Raw genomic sequence first — 25,560 nt, forward strand, 5'->3', positions numbered from 1 at the left:
GCTATCAGATTTATTCCTAAAATGAACACCAGTTTATATAGGCTTATCAAAAATGGACCAGAAGTGGCTGGTTTCCCAATAGTCCTTCCAAGAATAAATTTAAATTCTATTCCTTTTTGGAGTGTTTTTGCCATTTTAGCACATGTTTTTTTCATTTCTCAGATTGTGTAATTTCATGCATTTGCAGCTTTCCCTCAAATTTGTTTTCTTCTTCATATGGAAAGCTCTAATCCTTGAAAAGACCAGACCTCATCCAACATCCAGGAATCTTCTAGGCAATTATTACCAAATGAGGTTCTCATCCTGGCCCCTGGAGAGTGCTGGGTGACACCCAAGGAGGTAAGACCAGGGGAAGACTCAAAAGAGTGAAGTCAAGGTGTTTATCTTCTTGCTTGTTGGTGCATTAAAGAGAAGAGTCGCCTCTGGGGAGAATAGTTGCAGAAAACTTCCCAGGGATTTTGCTCTTCCAGGTAGAGAGTAGAAATTGTTACACCAAGAGATAAAGTTCAAAGAACAGGCTCTGAAACAGTTTTTGTTGTCTATTTTCATGTTAGTTCATAAATTCCTCTAGTTTAAAAAAAAGAAATGCACACACACACATATGAAATAATCGTTAAAATATATGGCTTTATAGACAAGGGTTAAAAAATAGTATGTACAAATTGCTTCATTTTAAAATGCCTTCAGTAAAATTAGAATAACCTGGTTGTTGATTTTTTTGACACAACAAATTGACTAAGCCAGGGTTGGAGTGCTCTTAACACTGCAGTTATTTGTTTCTTTTTTCCTTTTTTTTTAAAACAAAATGTTTGTGTAGGAATGTTTCATTAGAAACGTGGTGCTACAAAAATAAAGCTATAAACAAGTATACAATTTTACATTAGTTGCAACATATATACAAATTATGTACATGTTTAATCTCTTAAAACCACACTGTCCATGATTTCCAACATGCCCGAGAAAACAATAAAAGCAAAGAAGCCCCCATTCCACCCCCCCCTACAGAGAGACTAGGCACACTTCCATTTCACAACACATACATAAATACAGAAACACAAATGACGGGGCAACTGGGAATTGCCTAAGAAATGGGGATGTTTTCCTTCTGCCTTCAAAGCCTGGTTAAAATAGATGCACTGCAGTCATATTAAAAAATCCTCTTCTGGAAAGGCTGTCTGGAATGGCTGTACTGAGATGAATAAAATCACTTCCTTTCAAGCCAACAAAAAAGTCATTTATTTAACATATATCATCCAAAAGAACTCTTTTAATCAATGAGGACCAGGAGTTGGATTAGCAAACATCAACAGGATGGAAGACAAACATTGTAATTTCTCTTTGATGTATTCTGGTAATTTTTCATTTTCCCCATACCTAGGTAAGGCAAGAAAGATGAATTTAATATGCCATATACGGAAAACAATCATATTTTCATCATAATTCTATTATAAAAGATCACTAATTTTAATTTAAACATTAATGATCAGTACATCAGAGAACAGAACAAATAACTCAATTGGGCTGGTTTCTTTTTGTTGTTTCCTTCTTCTATAGCCCTGATACACTTCAATGATACTTCGAGATTCCACAAGGGGTCTCCCTTTCAGTGACTCAACTCCAATCTGGTGCTGGGCCCCCATGAATGTTTCGAGGACAGCCCTCAGAGGACACTCCTTATCATGAAGGCCACATCGAGGCCCTGCTGAACCCGAGAACCTGAGGTTGCCTCTCAATCACAAGGAGGCTCAGCAGTAAGATTTTAGTGCTCTTTACTAAGGAGAAAAAAAAAAATCTAAGTTCTATTAAAATGTTTACACTAAATCCAATTCTATAGCAGCAGGATTTATTTATTTCACTAAAATTCACTCTAAAGTTTTAAAAAAGTTTCTCAGAAAAGAGGAGCAAATCACAGCATATCCATATTTTCTAGTAATGGTGACATAAAAAAGCAGAAATATGCCTAAAGTTTTGCTCACCACCAAAATAAAATTTTCTACAAGAATGACTTGTTTTCTGCCATTTCTTCTCACACATCAATTTAAAAATGGAAACCTGCAGGCAGTACTTTAATTCACATAGTCCTTTTAACATTTTCCTTTTTTGGAAAAGAGTATCCATATTTCTATCTAAATCTTCAGGTTTGACTAGAGAAATATAATATTAGAAAGCAATTAGGCCAATCCCTGAATCAAAGAGTCACTATGTCTCAATAAATTATCAGCCTCCCAAGAATAAAATTTTAAAATATAAAAAAATGAGAAAAATTCCGAAATTTGCTGTATAATATACTTACAGTAATATAGCTAGGCAGTATAAAATAGGAGCAGAATAGCCATATGATTGCATTAATGTATGAGAACACAAGCATAAGAAAAACCTACATGCTGCTATAGAGCATCTTAATGAATGATTTGCTGTCAAAATTAAGCTGACAATTTTATTAAATGCAATGTGGATGGAAAACAGGATAATTGAGGAGAATCTAGAAATTAGCAATACCTCCCAGACTCACCGAGTTGTCTGGCCATTTGGTGATGTGTAACTGATGGAGGGCACTCCAGCCTGAACCACCAACTGGGATCCATCATTAAACTGAACCCACACAGCTCCACTGGTTAACTGGGAATAACAAGTGTTCAGTGGTATTCAGTACATAAGACCTTTAGGATTACATTTACATAATAATAGTACAATTGTACATGGATATAGAAGAAAAATGACAAAAGAGAGAAAATCTACCAAGATATTTGTGTGGAGCGGTCCTGTCTTCTGGTATACTTTAAATTTTAAAAGGCAAATGGCAAAGACTAACCGAGATCCTTAGAATTCTACAAGTCTAAAAAAGGGTAGGGAAAAGACCCCTTTCTCACCCTCTCCTCTTACAACAATTCAACATGCTAGGTGAAACAACAACAAAGTGGGGCTTTAGTATATACATGAACCGAAAACACACTGAACTTCTTGATACTATTTCTAATTAAAAAATGTCACATTGCTTATAAATTCCAGGGGGACAGCTAGGTGGCGCAGCGGATAGAGCCCCAGCCCTGGAGTCAGGAGAACCTGGATTCAAATCCAGCCTCAGACACTTAATAATTACTTAGCTGTGGGACCCTGGGCAAGTCCCTCCCTGCACTCCCCATCTGCAGTTGCAAAAAGTAAAAAAAATATTTTCAGAGGGACTTTTAACCTTAGGTTAAAAAAAAGTATTTTTCCAATAAGGTATATGATTATAAAGGAAGCCAAAAAAAAAACCCCAAAAACCTTATAATACCAAGAAATATATTTAAAAATAATTTTCTTATTGGCTAACTGCTGCTCACCTGTGTAGCCCAACCAACATTTTTCACAAAAACAGACTTCAGAAGCTGGGCTGATTTTGGAAGATAATCCTTTGGGCTGGTAGAAGACCCTTCTGTTTCAGGTCCAGTTGCTGTTAACCGAGATCCTTCATATGAAACAATCTAGAAACGGGAACAAAGAGACTATTACTACAGATCATGACCCACTACACATTCTTAGCCATTATAGAGAACTGGTGGATCTTTATTAAAACTAAAGGCACTTTGGCAAAGTTTTCTAAGGCTACTGGAGACTATGTGGCAACCAGCCTGGCATCAACAATAAGCACAACCACCCAAGCAACAAACACTGAAATGCCACATTTTCACTTCAGCAGCACAAGTTCTTCAAATTGGCAGTGTGTTTTGACATGTTATATACATTACTGTTTTGTCACAGAAGATTTAAGCATCTGGTACAGAACAGATAACTGAATATTTTCAATATTCAATGAATTTAGGGGGCAGCTAGGTGGCATGGTGAGTGAATACAGCACTGTCCCTGGAGTCAGGAGGACCTGAGTTCAAATCTGACCTCAGACACTTAATTACCTAGCCCTATTCCTTGCAAAAAACAAAAACAAATTTAACGAATCTATCAGAAGATCTGGATTTTAAAAGTATAATGATTTGTGTATATACATACATACATACATATATATATAAATTAAATGAAAACCAAATAATTTGGAAACTGGTAGCTTAAATGTTAATTTTTTCCTTTTGTTTTATACCTAATTATTTGATAAACATTTAAACCAAATCCCATCAAAGTTAAAATACTCTTATCTCTAGTTATAAAAATGGAAGTCTTTTGTAGTAAAAGATCATTGGCACTGAATTTTCATGTGGGTGTGCTTAGCTCTCCAGGAAAAGAAAATTGTTGAGTTTAATCAGCATTATTTACATGTTCTGTCACTTTCTTAAGTGAAATCTTAATCAACAACACAATAAATTAAGCCCTGATTTGGTGTGTCTGCTGATTTCTGTGGCTATAAATGCTCACACTGGAAAATTCTCAATCCAGCTTTCCTGAGCTGCCCAAGTTGGCGTAGCTCCGGTGGGAGCCAACCCCTGGTTTGCACACACCACCGGCCTCTCTCCCGGTTGTGCCGCCTGGATCACACAGTAGGCACACACCGACTTACCGGAGGACCAGGGCCAGGAGCCTGACTGGAAGACGGAGAGCAGTTCACCACCATCCTATTCGACGCGGCTGGATCTTTTACCGAAGAACCGGGATCCACACAGGTTGGAGGAGTCACAGTCTGTGGGGAGCTAGGGTTGCCTGGCTTTCTGAAGAGAAAAAAAAAAAGTTTTCCAAGGAGACAACCCCCCCCCCCCCGGCCCCAAATTTTGCACACTTGAAAAGCTAAACTATCAACTACTTTTCTGAGATATGGGCAAAAGTTTTGCTCAGTTATAAAAGAACAACATTTTTAGCAAAGGAGGGCTCATCATTTTGTAAAACTCAAATACCTTCCAATAATTATAGGAAAGAAGGGAACACTTTCAGTTTTTGCTTCTTCTGCAGAAATAACAGACTCCAGAGCAAGGCAAACACGATGTCCCTGTTTAAAAACAAAGAACTTTTGTCACTACTTCAATGCTAAGAATGGAGTTAGAGAAGTCTAAGTAGACAAGTAGATTTGTACCTCATTAGCATGACCTATATATACTTTTATTTCTTCATTCAAGCTTTCAACTTCAGCTTCTCCTTTCAAAGTATATGATTTTCCAGATTTTTCAATCACATTAATGAAGTCTTCTGCTGTTTTGTGTATTTTTGCTCCTAAAAGAATAATCCTTTTAAAGCCATTTTCAAAGAACTGTAAGATTTTTTCAATGAAAGATCATGTCCAATCTCCCCCTCAGAAAATACAGTATTTAATTCTGCCTGGTCAGGTTGTTAAAGCTTGCTGTATCTTAATATTCACTTTTTTGGGTCATATTTGGATGTCCCATGGTGATATGTGTTGTGGATAAACCTGGGTTCTCAAGAACCATGCCAGCAGAGCTCAAATTCTGCCAGGTCCACTGGATGTCTAGAGACAGAGACAGGGACTAAACCTGTGATTTCATTGGAAGTCTCAGGGAAGGATTCTCCTCTGCCAATACAGGCTGGCACCTTCATTTAAACAGTCTCTAGCAGGGGTGTCAAACTCAAACAGAAACAGAATCCTATAGGTGACCATGATTACACGATATCTGTACTGGGCTCATTTCTGAAGGACTTGGGTGCTGGACCCCATGGCCATAAAGCGTGGAGGCAGTCATGACCAAAATGGAGGCAGGGAGACCCATCTGTCAGGTCCCAGAACTCTCTAAACTGTTATCTGTTATAAAACCCACTATTCATAAAACTTTCTCTTCTAAGGAAATTTTAAAAAGATTTTTAAGTTTCCTTTGAACACACTTAATACTTTTTCAGGATCTGAGATATTTTTATTTACAGTTATTCCTTCCACATCATGTTAGGAGTGCAGTACCCCTGCAATCTGGAAAATCTGCATAACATTTTTTGACACTCCCTTCTTATTAGAGAAGAAGTCTAAATTTTTTCTTTCTTTTAATGGAGTGTTTACAGTACCTTCTTGTAAAATTTGAGTTGATATTATACAATATTATACATATATTTTAGGCATTTCTGTGTTTCTAAACTTTTTCAGTGTCACCCGTGGCTTCTGCAAAACTCCTCCAAAATTCCCATTTAATTTCTTATGCCTATCCACAATATATTGAAACTGCAACAGGAATGTCACCATGAGGAAGGGATAACTTGTATTCTTATATCAAAAACAAAAGATAGGACCTTATTTCAAGTGCCAATAAATAGTAACACACACATGTTAAGTCTGAACTGTATGGACAGTAACAAGTTGCATTACAATAGAGTTCTGCTATATTTCAAAACATGACAAACAGACAAATTCCCCAAAGGATCATTACTTTTAAATTCTTTTTTTTTTTAAGGTTTTGCAAGGCAAATGGGGTTAAGTGGCTTGCCCAAGGCCACACTGCTAGGTCATTATTAAGTGTCTGAGGCTGGATTTGAATTCAGGTCCTCCTGACTACAAGGCTGGTGCTCTATCCACTGTGCCACCTAGCCGCCCCTGGATCATTACTTTTAAGCGAGCACTTACCATCATAAAACCAAACTTCAAAATCAGCGTGAGGGGAATTCTCCATCAAAATACACTTAGCATATTTTGAAAAAAAAGTGATTTTAGGTGTTTTAGATCTTACAAGCTGTACAAATCTGGAAGCATACTGATATTTTCTCCAATATTTTTCTGCAGGATGAAGAGAGAAGAACAAAATAGCAGTGTGCATTGATTATTGGCAGGAAAAATGTCACTGGAATAAAATAGCATCTGCAAAAAGGTTTTGTAGCTTCACAATCATTCCTGATATTCTTAAAAACTTCAGAGGTAGATAGATATATGTATCATATAAACGTAAAATTTCTCTGCCAACAAAACATTCCCAAGTCCATGAAACAAGATGAAATATTGCATGGCACAGCAAAATTCCAGCTAATGACCTGGTAGTCAGTTGTCAAAGGTAATGTGGTATCTGTATTACAAAATTTTACTACTTTTCATTACAAATAAGGCAGTGTTGAGTTGAGGATCATTTTAACAATTCATTGTATGTGGATCCCCAGCAAATGGATCTCCCTAAAGTCCTCCCATGACCAGCATATCTTACTGTCAACATCAAGGCTCTCATCTGAGACAGCTCCAAGGATTAGGAAATTCCCTCTTTCACTCTAACTTCTACCTATCACTCTCAGTTCTGTTCTCTGGGACCAAGGAAAAAATAGACTTAATTCCTCCCTGGCTCTTCTTTTTTTAAGGTTAAACATCCCCTACTTTCTCCAAGTGATCTTTATGGGGTAGTTTCTACTTCTCAGCTTTTAGAAGTTAACTTTTTCCTAATAAAATCTGATTACACAATCACTGAAATTGGGAACCCATTATTAGTTAATAGCTAAAAGTGATCTCATCAAGGCTCTCATCTGAGACAGCTCCAAGGATTAGGAAATTCCCTCTTTCACTCTAACTTCTACCTATCACTCTCAGTTCTTTTCTCTGGGACCAAGGAAAAATAGACCTAATTCCTCCCTGGCTCTTCTTTTTTTAAGGTTAAACATCCCCTACTTTCTCCAAGTGATCTTTATGGGGTAGTTTCTACTTCTCAGCTTTTAGAAGTTAACTTTTTCCTAATAAAATCTGATTACGCAATCACTGAAATTGGGAACCCATTAATAGTTAATAGCTAAAAGTGATCTTCAGGTAACAGAAAAATATTGAATATCGGAAATAATGGTATGAAGCAAATTTCTTCACATCATGTGACTTGATCTGATCATGATAAAAATCAGCCAAACAAACAACATGACAATGTGTGTATGATCACTGTAAACATAAAATTTATATTCAAAATGTCGATGTATAAGCACACACGCACTTTACAGATAAATTTTGCTGATAACTTGTTTTTAGAGGGGTCATTTTCAGATATACTATTCTCCAATACTGAACCCAACATTATAACAAAAAAAAAGTTAAGCATAATCAACCAACAACATAATCCTGTTTGATAATGTATGTAATACTCATTCCCTTTATTACAAAAGAAGGGAGGCAAGTTTCATCCTGTTTTCCAGAACCAAGACTAATCATTACAACTACTAAGAATTTGGAGAAGATAAATTCTTTTCACGGAATTCCACAGCATTCCCTTTATTTTTAGTAAATGAAAAAATAATAAAACCCTGTTACAAAGACAGCTACAAATACAGGTGAGATAGTTGATAGTTGTACATATGCAGAGGCAGCATTATGAAAGATTTCCTGAACCTGCCAGTTGTGAAAAACCTGAGTTCAAATCCCAATGTGTACAACAGTGAGATGGGGGGGGGGGGGCGCTACTCACTGAACTTGTTCCCTCATTTATAAAATAGGGACCCACTCACACCTATGTATGAGTATGAAGATCTAATGAGATGATTCAAGCAAAAATACTTTACAAGCCTTAAAGAGCTATATAACTGTTAGCAACTCTTATTAATATTAATTTGTCTTATTTAACTATGTAACTTGCTAGATTTATTCAGTAAGGGTAATTCAGAAAGATAATGACATACCTGGTAAAGAATCAAAGCTATACCTAGTCATGTCTTTGGGAGGAGGGAGTGGTTTATTATCAAGAGGGAAACCTCTTCCATCATTTGGATAATAAATTGTGATCTATGAAAATAAAAATCAGAATTTCACACTGTTAGTCAGGAGACTCTTTGCTAACTAAAGGCCATGAAACTGACAGCCAGTTCTCCCTACTCCCACTATGACATATTAAATACACACAAGTAGTCTTCTTACTATAATTACATGTTTAACACATGAAAACAAACTGAAGAGTTTACACAATTAGACCACACAAGGATTTAAACAGATTCTAGAATAAATATATTTCCAGAAGTCTCAGCATCCCACAGAACAAAACAAATGAGTAAATCTGAGAGGAAGAAGTGTTTTTAAGATCCCATCTTAAGGGGTGGCTAGGTGGCACAGTGGATAGAGGACTGACCTTGGAGTCAGGAGTACCTCAGTTCAAATCTGGCCTCAGACACTTAATAATTACCTAGCCGTGTGGCCCTGGGCAAGCCATTTAACCCCATTGACTTGCAAAAACTAAAGAAAAATAAAAGACCCCATCTTAGCTTTACATTGAAAGGTCCCCCCCCCCCCCCCGCCCCACCCAATTGATTAAAAGGCTGAGTAATAAAGCTAGTAGACATTACCGAATTTCCATCACTAGAAACTTGAAGAACTTCCTTCACATACTCCTGGGAAGCAACCTCCTTCAGCAGCTCCACACACACTTCTTCTGTATCAAGTATACTCACCTAAAAATAAGAATCAAAAGTATTTCTTTGGGGCTTACTGGGAATGCCTAATGTACTTTACCAAGTTCCATAAAAGATAAATCAAACATCAGCTTTATCTTACCGTGGGAGGTGACAACATTAATGCCAAACTCATCTCTTAAGTGTGGCTGCTTCCTTGTTCCCTGGATGAACCTGCCAGCACTAGGGACCAACTCTTTAATAGAGGCAGCAGGAATGAGCAACAGGTGTGGAAAGCTCGTGAGAAAGGTGGTGACAGAAGGAGAGGTGGGAACAAAAAAAAGAATAGCAAGCCCAACAAAGCAACAAAAAACAAAGGTAGAAAGAAAGGATGAAAGAGGGAAAACAAACAGATACTGAACTGACATATATTTAGGACAAGAAAAATGTTTATAATTTTATTAGTTAAAATACCAGAATGAAATTCTGGTTCACCTAAGATAATTTTTTTTTTACTTATTAAAATGAAAATAACCTTGAAGTTTTAAATCACACTAACAGCAATGATGACAGACTGAAATGTAGCTAAAATGTACACAGCACTATTTGTGCTCTAAGTTCTAAGGAAGGCAAAGACAGAGGAAAAGTTTCCAATTCTAACAAAAATATTCAAAGCAACACTTAAAAAAACTGAGGCAATTGGGGGCGACTAGGTGGCGCAGTGGATAGAGCAGTGGCTCTGGAGTCAGGAGGACCTGAGTTCAAATCTGACCTCAGACACATAATAATTACCTGGCTATGTGGCCTTGGACAAGCCACTTAACCCCACTGCCTCAAATGAATTTTTCTTTTTTTAGGTTTAGGAACTAATATTTATATGTTAGCTTCTGATGTGCCAAGCCCTTTAAGAAATTCTCTCATTTGAACCCTGGGAGGAGGACACTATTTGATCCCCATATATCAGTCAAGAATACGTGAACATCATGGAATATTATTCAATCAAAAAAAAGGAAAAAAGTATGAAAATTTTGGAGAGATCTACATCTACCAACTGAAGCAAAACAGAAAACACCACCAACAACACAGAGAACATCAGCTAAAAAAAGACAGCAGCATTCAGATGAACCTAATGACCAATCGTGACCTCTTAGAATTGATACTGAAACACTTTCCTTCACAAGAAGGTTGATACAAGCTCTGAGTAGTTTTTCAGATGACAAACTGAGGTTCAGGGAGGGTAGGAAATTTGCCCAAGGTCACTAAAAATGGCAGCGCTAGTACTGAAATTCAGGTCCTTCAATTCCCATGCAATGCTTTCCAGCCATGATCCTCAAGCACTGTGACCATCCATATGGACTAAGATAGAGGATGCCACAGACATGCTCACTAGACATGGTCCACTCTTTTTCTGTTAGGAGGTGGGGATGAACTGAGAAATGACAGGGATATTGAACAAAAGTGTCCATTTTAACTCAAAAGTCTCATATTATTAGAAGATGAAATAACTCTTCTGATTTAAAAAATATGCTTAACACCCAGCATATTATCTCTGGTATTTCAGAAGCTGTTCACTGTGATCACAGTCATCTCAAGCAGTGATGGGGACAAAGGAGATGCTTCCTAACTTGCCTGTGGAACTGAACTTGAAAATTTTACATTCCTAGCCCCCAACCCACATCCAAACTGCCTCAAAAAGTAGAACCACTGTCTCATTTAGGTGTCCCCTTTCTCAGCCCCATTTCTTCAGCTGGGGGAGCAGGAGTATGGAGACACTGGATCAATGATGGATGCACGCTCAGAACTTGAGGACGTACCACTGCTTTTTTCGTTTTCTGCCTGATGGGCTTTAACCTCTGGGCGTTCAAAGGAGAGGCCACACTGCGCAGGGTGCACCTTTGGGAGCCAAGCCCAGGCACAGCCTGAGAGAGCTCGGGTTCACGCTGACACACAGGCATGCATCTCACTGCGTTTGGCTGCTGGGAACAGTGGGCAATCTCGGGAGCCATCCTGTCACTCCATGCGTTTCTCCTTGTGTCCTGAAAATCTGGATGACCCTGGATGTTTCTGCTTGAGGAAGTGGTGGGCTCTCTGAACTGGGCTTAAAAACACACACAATATAAAATTGTTTTAAGTTTCTGGAAAAAAGGCTGTACAGTATATGCACTCTAGAGATTGAATGGAATTGTAAAGAGTTCTTATACCAGGACTTACTAGTTTTAAAATTATGTAGATCTTAGAGCAGTTCTTAACATGAATGATCAGAGCCCCTCTCCCTCATGGCAAACAGGTCAGTCTTTCAAAGTTTACTTAAAACCATCAATGTAATTTTTAAAAATAATATAGATTATGCTCCCCCCCCCATCTATTTTTCCAGCTACATGTAAAAATAGTTTTCAACAATCATTTTTGGTATAGTTTTTGAGTCCCACATTTTTGCCCCTCCCCTTGACAGAGAGCAATGTCATCTAGGTTACCCATGTCTAACTATGTTTTTCCTCTCCTTTTAATGACAGATTACAGTAAACAAAGTATTTTTTTAAATGCAGCAGCTGGAATATTACTAAGTAAAATGAATATTCTGTTCTTTCATTTCAAATGAAGAGGCTGAGTGAAAATTGTATTTTAAATGGCCAAGACAGATGATAGCTAGATAAACAATTCTGTCAACGTGCATTCCCTTATCCAACAGCTGCACATGGATAAATGAATTCCCTTTTGGGATACTTAAATATAAAGAATAGGGAGGGATTCAAAATTCATGTTACTTAAACCACTGCTTCAATTACACGTTCATGACATACTACTTCTGTCTAGTAGGTAACGTAATACCTGGCAAGATCTCCTTTCCTTCTGCTTCTTTTTTAATCACTGTGGTCCATTTGATTTCTTCCCATCCCACCCTTCTGGGTATCTTCCCTGTTCTCCAATTAAAAATACTCCATATTCCCACTACCTTTCAATCATTAAAATAATAAAGGAATGGCAGATGCTTAAATATATGCTTAGGTTACAGCAGAATCCATGGCTAATTAGCAATAACAGTTGTACCATCTGGGGATTAAGATGTCCTAGCATCCTACTTGGTCAAGTGGAAAAAGGGCACTCTTAAACACTCTCCTCCATGGACATGTGGAGATTTTCTTCCATTAAGGGATCTACAATTGCCTTATTCACTCAACATCCTGGCTATAACCGTGGAGCTCTATCCTGCTTGCAGTATCAGACACTTCCATTTACAAAGGCCTTCTGTCCTTAAATTCCCTTCCTATTGATTAGACTAAAAAATAGGACATTTTGAAAGAGACCTTAGGAATCTCATCCAACTCATTTCACATTAAGGCTTAGGGAGGATAAGTTCTAGGTTGAAAAGACACGTGGTGGCAGAGCTGGGATGCCAATCATTTTTATAGGTTCAAGGACAGGGTCTTTCTACATACATAGATTATTACCCCTGCCCCCAAATACAAGGGGGAATTTTGGGGGACAAATCAAAGCCCCCAAATTTCAAGTTCAACCTGAGTCAACAGTAGGTCACAATGGGTAAAAAAGCTCATGCAATCTTTGGCTGCATCAAGAGAAGCAGTGTTCAAATTAGAGAGGAGGGAGTCCTACTGAGATTTGCTCTGCTTGGCTAATATGCAGGGCTGGCACGCACTCTCACTGCCAGATCTCGGGAAGGACAGCCATCAGAATGGAGATGGGGCTAGAGATGAGATCCTATAGGAACTGGATAATTTTCATCTGAAGAGGAAAAAAAATCAGGGCGAAGCTTTTGAAGGACTATGAGGTGGAAGACAGCAAATACTAAAGAAACTTGTTTAACACCAAAGGGTAGAAGCAGACCCAATGGGAACAAGGTGCAGAGAGGCTGTCAGTGTTGCTAGAGAGAAGCTTCCTATTAGCTTTGGGTTGGATTAGATGAGCTCTGGTCTCTCCCAACTCTTTGATTATATGTTGTCATTCTGCCAATGAAAATACTCTACAAATACTTACCATTTGCTTGCAAGTTTCCAAACCACTGCTGAACTGTTTCAGATTGAGATAGCTGGTCTGAAAATGGAAAAGCAGATTTTCCTGGATGGAGAGGACTAGAGTGGAATAAAACACAATAGCTTCATAATTCAGTAAAAGTCAACTTTAAAATATTTTCATTTGAAAGAATATTTGTATAAGACAGATCATGTTTCACTTCAACAAGCATTTATGTACACTAGGGAGGCAAAATAAGAAGAAACTGCAACAGAATCCATCTTCAGTGAGTTTATAGTCTACTGGAACATAGTCTAATTGGGGGAACAACAGGCATTAATAATGGAAGAAATCAGAAAAAGCCTCTTTTCAAAATTATATTGGTTTGTCAATAAAGGAAATCGAAATATGAGGCTAGAAATAGTATTTTGTATGCCAAAAAAGCCTAACAAAATTAAGAATATGGAACATGAAGGACATATGCTAATGGGTGGGGTGTGTGTGTGTGTGTGTGTGTGTGTGTGTGTGTGTTTGTGGAGGGAGTAGGAAGCCCTAACAATTAGTTCAGAAAGGATTTGGGTAGGTGACACTTGAGCTCAAAAATACTATGTTATCAAGGAGTCTTTTCTGTTTATCAGTGTGACACCTAAGGGTGAATGGATGGGGAATCAAGAACTCAGTAGCCTAAAGAACTGAAGGGATGGGCAGTTTCTTGATTTGGTGAGCTCCCAACAGTGTGGATGTCCCACTGGTATCTCACACTACACTGCAAACATCCAAAATGGAATTTGTCATCCTCCCCTCTTCCTACTTCCTGATTTCTGTCAAATTCTCCACTTCTGCAGTCATTTTATACTTCACCTCTTCTCAATCTCCACCAATACTTAATCAATTATCATAATAATAGTCATCACCTACTAGTTCCAAGCCCATAAAACCTCTTGGATCTGTCCTTCCCATTTCAATGACTTGATTTGTTGAAACCTCCTTTAGAGTTAAGACCAGGCTCTTCTTTCATATGCAGGATCTCAATAGGTGATTGAAGTGCCTATGGCTCTTTTTTGTCTCTCAGACAAGCTCCACTGTTTGGTATTTAAAGTTCATCATAGCCTGGATCCAATAGGTCTGAGCGCTACTGCCCAGCCAAAATGGTCACAGAACCCCGCCCTCACCTCCTTGTCTCATGTCAAACCAACAATTGTCAGACAACAACAGTCCCTGTACTCAAGCAGCTAACTTTCTGATTAGGGCAAGTCAAGATGCAAACCAAAATACAAGATGTATCTAGGAAGCCCAAGAGAGGCTCTTTGTAACTGGCTTCTTATTATGGGGGGGGGGGGGGGGGGTTAGGTGTGGATCCCTTCCAAATCCTGTTCAAGTGCTGCCTATCACACAAGGCTTCTCTAGCCCAATTCTTGGTGCTGCTGCCCAACCTTCCAACAACTCCATATGGATTTTCTATGTATTTTGCCCTCTCCCCCTTTCAGCATAATATAAGCTCCTATGATTTCTGTCTTTATTCTTTTGGTGCCTGCAACATAAATGGACTTGATAAATGCTTGCTGAATAAGAATCATTGTATACTAACTATAAGAGAGCTAAAAGAACTGATCTTACTGGGCTTGGTCGTTGTCAGATCTTTCAAACGAGCCAGGAATATGGGAAATATTTTCTTTAAATCCGTGAAAAATGTTGGGGTTGCTGTCATCTTCAGACCACGCCTTCCTGTGGGGCTTAGAGAGAATGTCTGCTGAATGGCAGCGCTCTACTGCAGGGGGTTTGGTTTGAGAATGACCGCTAGAAGTGTCCGAGCGATCAGAGGAGTGGGCTCTGCGTAAGTATCGAGAATGGGGCCGTTCGTTGGGCTCTCGGAGCAGTCTTCCCCGGCCATTATGATTGGTGTCTTGTCCTTGAATTCCCCACTGAGAATAAAAAATGCTTCCATCACCAGATGAAAAATTACTCAGATTCTTAGTCTTTGGAAATATTGTCATTTTATTTGGAAGTGGCTGACCAAACAATAGTCTTTTCTTGTCAGGTAAACAACCACTTATGCTGGCACTGGAAGAACCAGTAAGTGCTGTAGAAATCGTAGCATGTCCACTATCTATTGAATCTTCTACAGTTCCCAAATCTTTACTTCTCACTGAAGAACTTCGACACATAAAAGGATGATCCAACACTGACGACAGACTTAAACGTTCTGCCGGATTTCTACGAAGCAATTGATGAATAAGGTCCTTGGCCTCTTGTGACAAAAAGGTTGGCATTTCATAATCTGCCAATACGACTTTATTTAATGTGTTTTTGACTGTGTCAGTGTCAAAAGGGGGTCTACCAATAAGTAACGTATAAAACATACACCCCAGGGACCAAACATCAGATTCAAGTCCATGTGCACTTCTTGTGGCAACTTCTGGGGAAATATAATTAGGAGTTCCACATAACGTATAGTGTTTTTCATTTGGCATTTTCAATTGAGTTGCTAGACCAAAATCAGCAATCTTGATATTCATATTACGTGTGAGTAAGAGGTTGGAAAGTGTGAGGTCCCGATGTAATATGCCATGAGAATGAAGATACAACATTCCGGTGATGATCTGGTGCATGAACTGTCGAGCTATTGGGAAGCCAAAAAAAAAAAAAAAAAAAAAATCAGTTCCAGAAAAATCCCTATTTACACAAAACAACGGCAAAGTAGTCCTACAGTTATTTATTCTGTGACACTGGCTTACAGCTTTGTCACTTCTAATGACATCAAAGAAGAGATTAAGTGCTACTACTTTGTTCCAGTTGGAAACAAAAACAAGAAGGAATTATGAGATCAAGAAATTAGTTATTCCTTCTTATATAGCTATCTTTTCTTGAAAGGAGTCATAAAACCTGAATTTTAGTCTCACCTCTCTCATCGTATGACCTTAAACCAGATTTTATCTAGTGTGTAACTGTTTTTCCATCTATAAAATGAAAATATCGTCTACCCTACTTTAGTGAGTTCTTATGAAGTTCCAATGATGTAAGAATATTCTGTTAACAAGTTAAAAAAAAACTGTGATGGGGATTACTTCACAAGGGATAATCTGGAACATTTTTTTACATTTTCCTACCCCTGCCTGTATGACAGGTCACAATGAGAGAATACTTTAAACACCAAACCTGATACAATTGTGGCTTTCACTGTCAAACCAGCAAATATACCACTTTCATCTTACCTGATTTACAAGCTTTTCTTAAGAATATAGTCTAATTAAAGTATTAAGGGCCTCTAAAAAGCCCTTTTACTGATCCAGAAAATGAAATTGTTTTATCATGACTTTTGCACGCACTGATAATTCAAGATCAGTTAAAACATATATTAATCTTTAAGGGGGCTTTAATATAAATAAACTTTCTCAGGCAATATACTCTGAAGGAAGATTTGTTGGGGGAAATAACTATTGTTTTAAAATAATGCAATAAAAAAAGTCAAAAATTAAAACGCTATATTATGCTCAATTTTACGAAACACATACCTTCACTTTCAGAGAAAGGTTTCATTTTATTCTTCAGATATCTGTTCATTTCTCCATTATGACATATTTCTAATACCAGATACACGTAATTGCTATCTTCAAAATAGTTATAAAGCTGAAATCCAGAAAAAAGGACAGATAAGCTAATAAACGATTTCTGGGAGAAACACAAACTAACTGGAAGACACTGCCTCATTTGGGAATCCTCTCACCTCCAGGATAGAAGGATGTTTCAGCTGACAGTGTATCTTCACTTCATTCTGGACCCTCTGGACCATCCCAGCTTTGTGCATGGCCTTTTTGTCAATCTAAAAAATATTTTAACAGCTGACAATATCAAATGTAAGTTATGTGTTGTCAAATAGAGTAAAATTAACATTTTTAGAATGAAACATTCTATTAGATATGGGCTGATAGGTGGCCAGACCTGGAGTCAAGAAGACTCATCTTCTGAGTTCAATTTTGGCCTCAGACACTGACCAGATGTGTGACCCTGGGCAAGTCACTTCACCTCGTTTGCCTTGGTTTCCTCATCTGTAAAGTGAGTTGGAGAAGGAAATGGCAAACCACTCCAATATCTCTGCCAAGAAAACCCCAAACAGGATTACTAAGAGTTGGACACAAACTCAATAAGGACTGAATGTGACTCAAAAACATTAGATAAAAATCACTGTGAAGTAATTTCAGGGAAGTCAGTTTTAAATCTAGCTCTCAGTTTAGAAAAACAAGGAAATAACATTTTAGGTTTTTTTTTTTTAGATTTTCTTTTCGCAAGGCAATAGGGTTAAGTGGCTTGCCCAAGGCCACACAGCTAGATCATTATTAAGTGTCTGACGCTGCATTTGAACTCAGGTCCTCCTGACTCCAGGGCAGTAACTCTATCCACTGTGCCACCTAGCCACCCTGAAATAACATTTTAGATTAAAATAAGAACTTGTTTTTTAAAAATAGGCTAGCTTTTTAGAACTTCAGATATTTGCCTATGCCCTGGCCCTACCTTTTATGATTTTTTTTGTTTTTTGCAAGGCAAAAACTTGCTCAAGGTCACCCAGCTGGGCAATTTTAAGTGACCGAGGCCAGATTTGAACTTGGGTCTTCCTGACTCTAGGGCAGGTGCTGTATGCACTGCACCACCTAGCTGCCCCACCTTTTATGATCTTACTTTTTAACCAGCTACCTTTTTCCATCCAACCCACAAAACCTCTCCTTCAAATATAACATAAATTTTATCAGTTAATAACGCCAAATCCTACAGCCCCGTCTAGGATGTAGATGGTACTTCTTGTTCTTTCCTGAGGACAGACAGTATTGTTTCGGACTAACTACTGGCAGAAGGGCATTGGAGAAAGTGTGCAGATGCCGCCTGGCACATCGGGGTTCAGTGCCAGCTGCCTCGCCCCGGGGAGGGCGGTCACCCGGCTGCTCCTGGCCTCCCCTGGGTGAGGCAGGACTTGAACGAGGTCCACCTGAAAGGTCACCTTACTCTCTGTTATCAACAAGTGGGCACTTTAAAGAACTAGTCCTTGGGATGAGCGGAACCAGAAGGACAGCAAGCCGGGGCGATGATGCACCTGGATGGCCTGGCTCGTTGTGCAACGACCAGGGAGTTTGAGGGTGTCCGCGATGCTGTTCTCCAAGGACTATTCCCTTTATTTAGGAAGAAAACCCCTATTTCATCGTCTGATCCTTGCCATCTCTCATACTTCGTCTCTCCTTAAGGGTCCGGTTTCTCTCTCATCTCACACAACTGAGATGGCTGTGCGCCCTGGGAACAAGGTAGGCTGATAGACTGGGGGGGGGGGGTTGTAAGACTCCAAATAAACACCGACTCTCTAAAAACGAAACGGCACGTTTTGGAGTGTCAAGGACGCGGGGCCCGGGGCCGCCCCACTCACCATCTTGATGGCCACCTCCAGCCCCGTGTGCACGGACTCGGCTCTGTAGACGCCGGCGAACGACCCCTTCCCCAGGAGGCCTCCGACGCGGAAGTCCTGCACGAGACAGGCAGGTTAGGGGGCTCCGGGCCGCCCGCCGCCCCCCGCCCGGGCCGGGCTCACCTGCAGGGCCGCGCCGTCGCGGGGGCCGGGCATGGTGCGGCGGGCGGCCGGCCGGCGCTGCGGCGGCTGCAGTGTGGGCGCCCTGCCGGCCCCCCCGCGCCCCGCCCCGCCCCGCGCCCCCGCCCCGCGCCCGCCGCGCCTGGCGCCCGGGAAACGGCCGTCCCCGGGGGGCGGGGGGCGGCGGCCGCGTCCCCAGGGCCCGGCGGGCCCCAGCGCGCCAGCCGCGGCGGCGCCCCCGCGCCTGCGCGGGCCGGCGCCCCCGCCCCCCTCACCTCTATCTTCTCCCCGAGGTAGGCCGCCATGTTTCCGGGCCGTCCCCCGCCCTGCGCCGCGCTCGCCCCTGCCCGCAGTCCCTCGGAAGCGGCGCTCCAGGCAGCCGGCCGCCTTCGGCGCCCATCGGGCGGGGCTCTCTAGGCCGCCGCTCCGCGCGGCGGCGGCGGCGGCGGCGGCGGCGGGGGGCAGCGGCCCGGCCGCCTGCGAGGGTCCGCCCGGAGCCGGGCCGCCCGGCCGCGGGACCATTTTGAAAAATTCCGCCGTTGCCGTCCAGGCCGGGCAGGGCGCCTGCGCGCTGACGTCAGCGCGCAGGCGCGCCCGGGCCAGAGGCCGCAGCGCGCCTGCGCCTGCGCCGGCGGAGGCCCGGGGCCCAGCGCGGGAAGGCTTCCTCCTCGGGGGAGGAAGCTGCGGCCCAGGCGGAGGCGGGCCCGGAGCGGACAGCCGCCCCGCAGGGGGCGCCCCGGGGCCCGCGAAGCGGGGCTCCCCCGTGCCCGGCCGTGCCCGGCTGTGCCCGGCCGTGCCCGGCTCCGGGGATTCACCGGGGAGGACACCGGCACAGAGGAGACGAGCGCCGAGCCCAGGGTCAGCGCCTCCGCCCCGGACCCGATGCTGCCTCGGATCCACGTGTCGCCCAGCCCGCGTCCAAATTGGTCTTGGGGGGGAACGTTAAGAGGCGAGGCCGCCCGCGCCGCGTGCCCGGGCCCGCGCCTCTTCCGCTTCCGGGTCAAGGATGGGCTTTCCCGCTCGTCACACCCCGAGGGGATCCGTGTAACCATGGAAACAGCCTTGCGTGGGGGTCGGAAATCTTGCGGCAGGGACTCCTCCCAAGCTTTCCGTGGCCGGAGCCTTTGGGGCGGCCTGGGCCGGGTGCCGCCTCCGCACCGGCCTGCCAGCCTTCCACGGCAGGGCTGCCAAGGGCACTGGCAGCACGCCACAAACGCACAGTCGTGTTCTCAGTGTTCAGCAAGGCTTCGTTTGTGGCTTTCTGACTCTGTCACCCGTTTCTATGACCGATACCATTGTTTTTTGTTTTTAGACTTCGCAAGGCAATGGGGTTCAGTGGCTTGCCCAAGGCTACACAGGTAATTAAGTGTCTGAGCCGGATTTGAACTCAGGTCCTCCTGACTCCAAGGCCAGTGCCACCTAGCCGCCTCGATACCACTGTTCTTAAGAACTTTCTGACTCAACCATTACTGGTCTTTCCCGGCTTCCGCATTTCGAGAAGTGATCTAGGCGTCACTAAAAGCTAAAATGTTACCATAGCTAAAAACAAAAACGGCCCCCAAAACGGTGTCCCTAGGGAAGGCGGACTTGAAATTCCAGGTTCCCCATTCCTCCCGGTAGCAATGGGTCTGTCAACATGGAGGTGAGCTTGATTTTCTGAAGTCACTGACCCTTCTGTCAGGACCCCATAGCGCCACTCACCAGTGGTCCCCCCTTCTCCCCGGAGTGCTGAGGGATGCTGCTAGTCTCACCCCAGGACCCTCCGAGGGTCTGTCCCCCCTTTTCACCTCAATGCTAGGAAACAAGTCACCCGCTTCCCAGCAATGCCTCCAAATCCTCCCTGGAAAGGAGCTGTCCAGGGACCCCAGGCTTATGCTGATGTGAGCAGTGGGTCCGACGGCCTCCCCCGACTTGAGCCTCTGCCTGCCCATCAGCAAGGTCCGGCAGCTGGGCTCGGCCACGGCCCACTGTGGCTGGGGTCAGCTATTGCCATCCCCTGCTCCTCAGCCACTGCCAGGATCGACTGATAACGGTCTTCTCTCAGGTGCTGCACTCACCTCCCTGTGCTGTCAACTGCTCACCTGCTCAGGACCAAGTACTGCCAAAGGCTCAAGTACCAGGGCACAGCGACTGCCGAAACCTGACCGCTGTGCCCCTTGGTTGGAGACAGCCCTGTGGGACACCTGTGGCTGATCCACCTTAGTTGATGGGATCAGAAACAGCTACCTGGGATGGCTTGACCCAGAGCCTGCCACGCTTGGGTCTGGGTTGCCTTCGTGCCAGCGGTCAACTAGGACCAGGAAACTGATCCTTCTACAAGTCGGTCCCCACCACCACCGAGTTCTTTGTGACAACACAGACAGCTGGAATCTGAGGCCAGTGTTCTCAGGACCCCTTTCTTCCTACCAGTCCAGTTGAAAAGCTGCCAAAGAACAAGGGCTTGGGGCTGTGTCACTCCCTTCCTCTGGCCTAAACTTCATGCTTTTTGAACTACGTTCCCCCCCCATTCCAAGAGATATTCATGGGGGTCCAAGAGATATTCATGGGGGTTCAATCATGGTGGTCAGAATTATTATTCCAGGGGCAGCTAGGTGGCACAATGGATAGAATACCGGCCCTGGAGCCAGGAGTACCTGGGTTCAAATCCGGCCTCAGACACTTAGTAATTACCTAGCTGTGTGGCCTTGGGCAAGCCACTTAACCCCATTTGCCTTGCAAAATCCTAAAAAAAAAATTATTCCAGCTCACACCCAACATTTATTTTTCTAAATTTTTTTATGCCCAACATTTATACAAGTTGACATGAAGTCTGGCTTCTGGCCTCATTCATCATCCTCAGGCCCAAGGCCCTCTCCCTCATTCTTGTGACTCTGCCACATCTCTCCTAGTCTAGTGCAGGGCCCCACGACTTCCCCCTGCACTGCTGCAGTGGCTAGCTTGCTGGGGTCTCTGCCTGCCTCCTGTCTCACCATCCCTTCAGCAATAAAGTGATCTGCCCCTTCCGTCCTCCATTGTGGCTTCAGTCCTGTCCACTACACAAGGCCTTTCCCAGTCTGTTAGTTATGTCCTATTCCCCCTCTTACACAGCTTTTATGCTCAATATTGTTTACATGTCTCTTCTATTAGATTCCGAGTTTGAAGGCAGACATTCTTTCTTGCCCATTCTCAGCAGAGAACAGGCACATTTGTAGTGATTGTGCCAAACATGATTTTCCAAAACCTTTTGAAGAATGATTTTTTTTCAACAAGTCACTGAAAAGTTAACTAAAGGCAGTCTAGGATTGGGTGGAAGCTGACCAGGTGCTGAACCTTGGGAAAAGTTGCTTTGGTGAACTTACCGGTTTTTCAAAGTTAAAAATCCTTACAAAAAATGTGCTTGGATTATAACAATCTTGCAATTTTAGAACTGGAAGAAGGGATTTTAGGTTAACAGTCTTCCCATTTTACTGTTTAAAGAAAGGGGTCAGCTAGATGGCACAGTGGATAGAGCATTGGCCCTGGAGTCAGGAGTTCCTGAGTTCAAATCCAGCCTCAGCACTTAATTACCTAGCTATGTGGCCTTGGGCAAGCCACTTAACCCTGTTGCCTTGTCAAAAAAAAAAAAAAAAAAACTAAAAAAAATAAAGGATCTGGCTTGCCTTAAATCACAAAAAGTAGCATTGCAACAAAATCTGTTCTTAAGATGATTACCATACCATATTTATTCCTTCCCTTGTATATTTGACTTTAGATGCACAGGGGTCCCGGTCCTATCAGGAAGAACAGCAACCAAGTGTTTTAATGTTGGCAGGCAGTATATTTTGAATCAAATAATAGGTTTACATAAGAGAATTACACTGAAAGCAGTTTTGAATCCAGAGTCTTTTTTTATTTTAAACTATGTGTAGTATTTGTCTACTGGATATCTCTATATTTTAATGTATATATGCGTGTATACCTTTCAGCCATTTTTTTTGAGTGTGTCAAGAAAACATTGAAAAGATGCCCAAGGCAGAACCAGATTTAGGTTTTGCAAGGCAAAAGGCCACACAGCTAGGTAATTATTAAATGCCTGAGGCAGGATTTGAGCTCAGGTACTCCTGACTTCAGGGCCGGTGCTCTATCCACTGTGCTGCCCCTTTCAATGAATTTTAATGCTTCAAGATAGATGCAAAAGGACCATAAAAATTAGATGGGGAGATACAGGGAAATGTCACAATTTCTAAGGCAAAGAAATCATTTAAAATGAGGTGACCAGCTCCTTTTCCATCTTCATTAAAGGGGCTGTCATCAGTCAATTCTAGGCCAGATTCCCTTAACCATTAACACCCCATCAACGCTAAGGAGGAGGAGACAGGGTGGACAGCCACCCTCTATATTCACTAAGAGCAGGCTGGAGCAGCCACACCCAAGTTTATTAGTCACATAATTTACCATTTAAAAACCAATGTGATAGATGTACAAAAAGCACTCCAAAATCATATTTGGTGTTGTATCCTCGCTAATTCAAACAAGAGTTTATTGTAAGCACAGCAGTTTGTTAACAAGATGATAATACCAATATGGAGAAATATTTTTCAAATATTATAAATAGCAGCAAGGTTGAGACATAACATTGAGAGCACCCCTGTACAGCCTTGAGATCTCTCTATCTCAATCCCAAAGAATATGTAGCTTTTCAATGTAGAAAGGAAAACACCTAAAAACACTATTAGAAATTTCAAAATTCATAGGATTCTGATAATCGATGCTGGAGGACAGCCATAATCCTACAGTTTACACACAAACAAAAACAGGTTGAATTCACAAATGCATCATGAATACTCAAGAATGAACAGGAAATAAGACTGGGCAAGGAGAGTATAATATTTACTATGCACATCAATGTTTAATAGTATGCTATCCTATTAGGAAACTACCAAAGTATAAGGATTCATTTATACATTTATCCTTTAGTTTTTAGAAGCACTCTAGTCTCAAGGGTTTTTTTGCCAGTATAGTGACAGAATATTAAATAAACAGCTTTATGTGGAAAGGGTTGCATTTATCCTCCAAACCAACTTGGTAGCCGGTATCTCTCAGAAATAAAGACTGAGTGTGTACCTTTCCTAGTAAGATAAGTTGTACAAAAGTGACATAGTCAAATAGGCAAAATTAATGGTCCACCACCACTGGTTACTCTCCATGTAACTGAATTACTCAAGTACTTGGTAGTGTGTATGCTCTCATTCCTGGGAGTTATAGACACAGTAATAAACATCTTGAAAATTTTGACACTGCCATGGGCATCAGGTAACTCAAGCTTTATCACAGTTTTCCACGGGAAGGTTCTTAACATAGGCTCATCAACAAATCTCTGCCAAATACATAGATAGCACACTTTGGGAACTTTACCAAGTTGTCATGATCATAAAACCATTCTTACTTCAAGGGCTTTCAAAATGATGTCTTCTTACTTCTTACAAAATTCAGATGAGGCACATCAAAACGCTTCCCATATTTACCCTCTTAAGATTGTTGGATGACTCATATTCCAAAAAGAACCAAGAGCAACATGGATGTCTTCCTTTTCCACAGAGGGAAAAAAACCACTTGGGTAGAAATTAAGCTGCCAAGAAGGACAGGACAATTGTAATTGCAGTTAACAAAGTAAACAATGCCCCCCCCACCTAATAAGTGACTTGCTGAAAAAAAAATTTTTCCTCTTTACAGTAGTTGGTCATAAGGAAAAATGATAAATGTCATTTATTTGGAAAAAGTTTTCTAAGTTCATTTATATCCATCTCTATTTCTAATAAATTTCTGCCTTCTATATTTTAAGTTGTAAAACAGTTTTAATTGAATAAAGGAAAAAATTAGTCAAGCCTTTTTAGAAACAAAACAAGGAAACAATCAGATTTACAATACCTATGCAGAAGAAGAGAATAATTAACATTTAAGTGAATACTTGAGTTTTGACTTCTATATTTTTTTTGTTTACATTTCTTTTAGTAAATAAAAAAACAAAAACTGGGTTGTTGGTTCTTTCATATAAATTTAATCCTTTCACTTCAGAGCATTTAAAGGTCAGCCTATGAAAGAAAAAACCTCGTACTTCTATCACTTATCTTAGTACACTTTAGTAATATTACACATGGGTACACACAAAATTTTTATAAAGGAGAATGTGAGCAAAAAAAAAAACCAGCAGAAACCTTTAGAAAGGATGAATGGAAAAGGAGTTAAACAGAAAAAAAGCGATACTAAATCTAATTGAATTATTCATGAGTAATTGGATATTAGCACATTACCTAGTACCTGAAAACAACGAAACTGAAGAAAAGCAAAGCAAATTGTAAGCAAAATTTTTTAAAAATGAAAATCATTTCTAACAAAATCCTGAAGTCTGGAAGGACTAAAAAATCCCCCAAAATAAAACTATTTATAGCAAAAGAATAAATTGAATGGAATGGATCATATTTCTATTTCTAAAGAGAGTAACTCTGTTCAAGAATCCACAGAACTACCATGGGTTGAAAAACAAGTAGCTTGTGAAAAAATAGGGAAAAGAGACTGTTGCAGTCTATTTTTTTCTATATTGGCCATCTGATTAGTTAGCATAATGCCAAGTTGAAAGATTCAAAAGACCTCAAAGATTTTGTGACAACTTCACCTTTTACTCCTTGAATTTTTAATAGAAATTAAGTCAAAATTCTTCTTTCAAACTAGTGAATTTTAGACTAGTCAAATATCTACAAATTGCCATTTCTGAACCACAGGTACAGATTTCCTTTCTCTGATGGTAAAACATTTTCTCCTCCTACCCACACTTCATAAAGTTGCCCGCTACACAAACAATTGCATCTTCAGAT

The 25,560-nt window shown here is 41.3% G+C and overlaps 1 protein-coding gene across 3 annotated transcripts; it reads right to left on the reverse strand.

The window, feature by feature from the left end:
- Positions 1 to 19,046, reverse strand: LOC141517400 (serine/threonine-protein kinase PLK4-like). 3 transcript variants are annotated; one of them, XM_074228370.1, is made up of 16 exons: positions 19,006 to 19,046; positions 18,572 to 18,667; positions 16,889 to 16,984; positions 16,677 to 16,791; positions 14,782 to 15,784; positions 13,189 to 13,283; positions 11,010 to 11,293; positions 9,151 to 9,255; positions 8,494 to 8,596; positions 6,485 to 6,634; positions 4,997 to 5,133; positions 4,821 to 4,912; positions 4,490 to 4,637; positions 3,324 to 3,464; positions 2,513 to 2,619; positions 1 to 1,374 (listed from the first exon to the last, which is right to left on the reverse strand). In XM_074228370.1, the coding sequence occupies exons 1-16, from the start codon at positions 19,033 to 19,035 to the stop codon at positions 1,272 to 1,274; spliced, it is 2,805 nt and encodes a 934-aa protein (XP_074084471.1). In that variant the 5' UTR covers positions 19,036 to 19,046; the 3' UTR covers positions 1 to 1,271. The 3 variants fall into 3 exon arrangements, with proteins under 3 accessions (XP_074084471.1, XP_074084472.1, XP_074084473.1); XM_074228371.1 differs by lacking the exon at positions 19,006 to 19,046 and having other exon boundaries at positions 16,889 to 17,003; XM_074228372.1 differs by lacking the exons at positions 18,572 to 18,667; positions 19,006 to 19,046 and adding an exon at positions 18,248 to 18,367.
- Positions 19,047 to 25,560: the final 6,514 nt, after the last annotated feature.

The sequence above is a fragment of the Macrotis lagotis genome, chromosome 3 (genome assembly GCF_037893015.1).
Source record: "Macrotis lagotis isolate mMagLag1 chromosome 3, bilby.v1.9.chrom.fasta, whole genome shotgun sequence".
NCBI classification, from domain to species: Eukaryota; Metazoa; Chordata; class Mammalia; order Peramelemorphia; family Peramelidae; genus Macrotis; species Macrotis lagotis.